We start from the raw sequence: 5,763 nt of genomic DNA, 5'->3' as shown, positions 1-5,763 counted from the left end.
ATTTTTGTGCAGTTTGCTTATGTTCCTAGCCAATTACTTGAATTTTAAATTCTTTGTTAAAGTAGGGGTCTGCTTCCATTGTGGAGAATGTACTGTCACAAGCTTCAGGGCTTTTGTGCAGCTGTTTTCAGAGATACTTCTAGGGACCTGAAAATTTTCAGTTCTTCCAAGGTGCTATATTTACTTCTTTCCTGGACTGAGCTCTGGTCTATGAGTGACCACGAACACTCTTTTCTGTCTTGCAACCGTGAGGAGGATTACCTCTCTGCCACCACCACAAGCTCCACCACACCAGTGCTCCTCCTTGCCCCAGGACTGCCACCCAGAACCTTGACCTAGATCCAAGTATGGACAAAGCAAGAGAATCCTGCCTCAGCACCAGCAAAGAGGCCTCTGCAGTTCCCCTCTGATCAGCCACTGGCTTCTCCGTGTGGGCTGAGAGCTCCGGAAGTATTCGCCGCCCGGGGGCTGCACCAGGAATGGGGCCAGATGGAGCTTCTCTCTGACTGTGGTCACAGACGTTTCCCACTGACCTTCTAAGTTGTCTTTGTGTTTGTGGGTTGAGAAGTTTGGAAACTGCCACAGCTCCCCTTGATTCAATTCCTGAGGACTGTTCCAGGTTCTCTGAGACCTGGACTTTGCCTGTGTGCCCATGCTGAACTGTGCTCCTCCCACAGCCTGCTGCAATAGAACTTTCCAATCAACCATCCAGGTTGTCTTGGGCTGGGAATTTGTTTCACTCTCTCTTTTTGTGGGTTCTGCTGCTGTAGAGTTTATTTAGAGCCATTTTACAGATTTTTGGAGGGGTTTGGGGGAGAACTCAAGCAAGTTACTACTTTTACTCTGCTATCTTGGCTCTGTCCCCCCTACTGCTACTTCTACTACAACATACTGCCCTCTTCAACAATCATTTATTGAGCACCTTCTATATGCAAGACAACTGTAGAATTACATTACCCTATCTTGCTTTTCTCACAACTCTGTGGGACAGGTTGTACAACTAATATTATCCACATTTTGCAAATGAGGGAACTCAAGTTTAGAGAGGTCAATCCATTCTTCCACATATTCCTGCAGAATAAGTGTGAAAGTCATGACTTGAATCCAGATTTTGTAACTTTAAGTCACACTCTCTTTCTACTGCAACACAGTGCTTCAACAAAATGTTCATGTCTCACTTGATCTTCACATAATATTTCCTCGAAGTAGATAGTTCAGGTATTATTATTAATTTCACTTTACAGACTAGGATACTGAATCTTGGAGAAGTGAAGTGAAGTGATTTACCCAAGAGTTGAGCGCTATCAAGTGACAGAACTAGACTTCAGTCCTAGTTTTCTGACTTCAAGTCTAATGTTCCTTCCTCTTTATCCTACTCTATAACTCAGCTAATCTAATTTTAGCTTAAGGCTTTGTTCCCCTTTAACATGAAAGCACTTGTGACATTTTAAGCTGTTTTCTTTCATTTCTGACTTGTGAAGGTGCTTCAGATCACTCACCAAAAAAGGCCTTTGATAGAGAAGAGAGGAAGATGATTCTTGGTGATTGAAGAAGTAAGAAGATAGCTCAAAAAAGGGAAAAGGTTTCAGTACAGAGTTAGTTTACACCTGTAAAATTAGTTTAATAATATCAGAGATCACTTTCTTGGTGGTAGAGGGAGTGTATATATGTACATACATGTGTGTATATGCATATACTTATGTGTAGGTATCTATAAATATGCTAGGTGTGTACACACATGTACATGTGTATACATATACATGTGTATGTGTTCATATATATACATGTATACAAAAATACACAAAATTACATTCATCACAAGAGACTAGCATTTTAGCAATATGACATTTCTTCTTTGTTGTTAATAAAATTTAATAGCCTTTTAGAAACTTGAAAGGTAAATCGATCACTTCCTTATTCCTTGTGCTTCTCTATTCTTTTTTTTACTTTCTGGTTAACTTTTTTCCTCTTCTTTTTCTTCAGTTGCTGATTTTGTGGTGTTAGATCCCAGAATTGCAGCATGGCTTCTTGATCCTAGTGATACTATTTCCTCTTTTGAAGATTTAGTAAGGAAATATTTTGAAGAATCAGTCACAATGAAAATGAATAATACAAGTGGAGGTTCTTCACACAGTGTGGTGGTGAGTCATTTTATAATAGTCACAGATTTAAAAACAAATTTGCATATAAATAGATGATTATAAAAGATAAATCACTTTTTAGACTTCTCCTTAGCCCCAAGAGGGGGACTAAGTAATTACTTCATAGAATCTCAGAATCTTAAGAGGTGGAAGAGATGTTAGAGGTCCAGCTTCATGTCATTCTCAAGATTCTTATGGATAGGCCCATATTAGAAGGTGAATATCAATTAAAAATTAAGATAAATCATCACTGAGTAATCTTGTATCATTTGACATGGGGTCATTAACATTCCCTTCTGTAAATATATCGTTAAGAGAAGTAATATGTCCTAAAGTAGCTTTCTTCAGAGTAGAAAACCAAGCACATTAGACAAGAGAATGCTAACAGTTAAGTAAATTGTATTTGATTTTAATTTCAGGTGACTGGAATACTTTCAGTACCCTCATATTACATGGTCCCTTCTAGTTGTTTCAGAACCAGATAAACTTTATCGAAAGATTATGATTTAGATAAACAGGTACTATCTCACAGTGAATGAAAGGTAGTAGATGGATTGATACTTTAAGTAGATCAGTAGTTCCTACCCCAAAATATACTCCTACCAAGGGACTACTTCTCCCATCAAAGTCTCAGTTTAGGGGATAGGCATAAAAAATTAGGGAGAAGGAAGAATGTGGATTTGGGAGAAGGAAGAATGTGCTTTTGGGAGAAGGAGAAAAAGGGAAAGGAAAGGGATGAAGGACTCTTTTTTTTTTCCTGCAGTTTGTAGGTTTTAAGAGATGGGAACCATGGTACTAAAAACTTCACAGACTGGTAAAAACAAACAAACAAACAAACAAACAAACATGCCATGAACAAGTGCCATCCTGTAGCTGGGAGACATTGGTCTAGATGACTTCTAATATACTTTTTTTTGGTGGGATCAAGTGTTGGTGTTTTGATATTTTATCAATTTTTTTTATACCATTGTCACTTCAGTTTCTTCTCCAGCTAAATAGAAGCAACTAATTTCTCCCCACATTATAACAAAGCAGTACAATTGAGCAAAATAATCACACATTGACTGTGTTTGAAAAAATGTGTTCTGAAGTTTAGCTTGAGATGACCAAATGAGAAGAAGCAGAAAAGCCTAGTTCTTTCATAACTGTTCCAAAAAGGATAAAAATGAAAATGGAACCAAGAAGTAATTTTTAAAAATCAAGAGAAACTATAAGTAAGTGCATTGTGTCAATTCACACAAAAAGAAAACTAGAAACCTGTGGGTAATAGAGAAGGGTTCTAACTAGGAAAGCCTACTGTAGAGCACAAAGCATGAGTGCCTTGTAGCTCTCTAACTGCAGACAACCCAGGTAAGGCTAGCACCTGAAGCTCTGTACCAGGTACAAAGAGAAAGGAGCTCATATCAGGGTCTAACCAAGGGTTCCTGAAGCAGGCAGCTGTGTCTTCTGATTTGAAGCTAGGGCTCAGACCTACTAGGCTCGGACCAGGAGGGAAGTCATCAAACTGCAACGTGTAGGTTGCTCTAGCTCAGACTTCCTGCCTAGACTGCCCAGGTATACACCCCAAGAGCACTGACCAGCTCATCTAGACTGAACATGTTATGCAGACACTAAGTGATAAAAATCAATATCAAAAAAAAGTCTCACTGTTCTTTCCAAAAATTCACAGAGCCTGACCCTGGCTCAAAGTTGTAATACAGAAAAATGAGTAGATAGCTAGAGTAATGGATCAATAGAAGAAAATATTGATAATCAAGAAATATTATGAAACTGAAGATGCCCAAGAAAAAAAGACTCAAAAGAAGAGAATAACTTAATAACCTCAAAAGCAGAGCACTTCAAAGGAATTTACAGATGTGCCACAAGATATATTGGAATTTCTGGAAGAATTGAAGCAAGAGTTTAAAAATGATCATAAAAATGAAATGGAATTTTGGAGGAAAAAATTGGAAAAGAAGTAGAAGTTATAAAGGAAAGACTTGAAAGGAGAGGAAACAACTTAGGAAGTACATAATATTACCCAGTTAACAAATTTCTTAAGAGTTAGGTTGGACCAAACATAAATCAGCAATTCCATGAGACGACAATAAATATTAGATCAAAGTCAAAATACTAAACAGCATCAGAAACTATAAAGTATGTATTATCAAACAACAATGACCTAGAAAACAGGCCAAAGAGAGAGAATCTAAGAATTGTTGGATATTAACCAGAAAACCTCCACCGTAAAAAAAAACCTAGATACTACATTTCAAGAAATCATAAATGAAAACTGCCCAGACCTATTACAACCAGAGGGCAAAGTGAAAGGAGATAAGAATCCATTAATCACTTCCTAAAAGAAACCCCAAGATAAATACTCCTAGGAATATCACAGCCAAAATCCAGAGTTTTCAAATAAAAGAAAAAGTGCTATAACTAGTCAGAAAGAAAGAATTCAGATGCCAAGGAGTCACAGCTAGTGTCAAGCAAGATCTGGTAGCTACCACCATAAAGGACAGGAGAACTTGTAATATAACATGACAGAAGGCAAAAGATAAAGTCATACAAATAAGAATTAATTTACCTTGCAAAGTCGAGCATAACTCTACCCTGGAAAAAATGGATCTTAAATTAAATAGAGGACTTCCAAATACTCCTGATAAAGAGTCTAGAACTTTGAAATGCAACACAGGGATCAAGAGAAACATATAAAGGTTAATACATTTGAATAACTGGAAGAGACTTTATAATAATGAAATGTTTATTTTAATAGGGGGAGAGGAAACAAGTGTCTAAAGAATCCTAATGTCTTCATGAGTCATAAAGTAAATAAGGCAGAGGGCATGGACATAGTTTTTATTATATTTTGATGATCTTAAGAGAAAAAAGAAAAGAGAAAGAAAAGATAATACTCTAGGGAAGAAAGGAGGAAGGCAGCAGAACATATCTCACATAATTGGGGTGAGCCAAAAAAGGAACTGTATAAACATGGAGGAAGGGATGGGGGAATGTGCTTCACATGGATCTCATTTTTATTTTAACAAAGGATCAAATAGGTCCAGAGACTGGGGAACCCTGTGTGTCCCCTATAATCGTGGGATGTTCTTTTGATACCAAAGGAAGAGGCCAAGTATCTCCATATTGATTAAAGGTGGTAGTTTAATTAATCATTACTTACGAAGCAGGGGCAATCTGGGGCAGCTGCCAGACAATTCAGTGGATCCCTGCTAAAAAAACCTCAAAAATATCCATGGTAATTATAGTAAACAGACAAAGGCAGGAAGTGCTAGAGAATGCATGACTTCTGATATTTTTGGTTTTCTGCTTAGTAATGAGATTGGGAGTTAAGCCAATGTCATACCCAAACATAAGTTTGTGTATTGATCATGTCCCAGTCACATATGGCTCATGATATTCTTGTTTTGGCTTTCATAGGTCATAGTATCTTAAGTTATGACTCAATGTTTAAAATAGAATTCAGTATCTAAGTTATGATTGTAAACAGGTCACCATGTTTGGGCTTCTACCTTTCATAGAGTTTAAGTTTTTATGGCTTTTTATGTATTACTTATTCACTTATTTTTATGGCTTTTTCCCAGTTGGGACACACACACACACACACACACACACACACACACAC

At 37.3% G+C, this 5,763-nt stretch overlaps 1 protein-coding gene across 1 annotated transcript in view; it reads left to right on the top strand.

The window, feature by feature from the left end:
• POLN (DNA polymerase nu) overlaps positions 1–5,763 on the top strand; it is a 312,741-nt gene that overhangs the window by 41,164 nt on the left and 265,814 nt on the right. Inside the window, exon 5 of the mRNA XM_027836282.1 lies at positions 1,984–2,141. Coding sequence (XP_027692083.1) covers positions 1,984–2,141 — 158 coding nt within the window. The remainder of the gene's footprint in view (positions 1–1,983; positions 2,142–5,763) is intronic.

This window comes from Vombatus ursinus, unplaced genomic scaffold (assembly GCF_900497805.2).
Source record: "Vombatus ursinus unplaced genomic scaffold, bare-nosed wombat genome assembly UNPS02014818.1, whole genome shotgun sequence".
Lineage (NCBI taxonomy): Eukaryota > Metazoa > Chordata > Mammalia > Diprotodontia > Vombatidae > Vombatus > Vombatus ursinus.
This window is presented reverse-complemented; position numbering and strand designations above follow the sequence as displayed.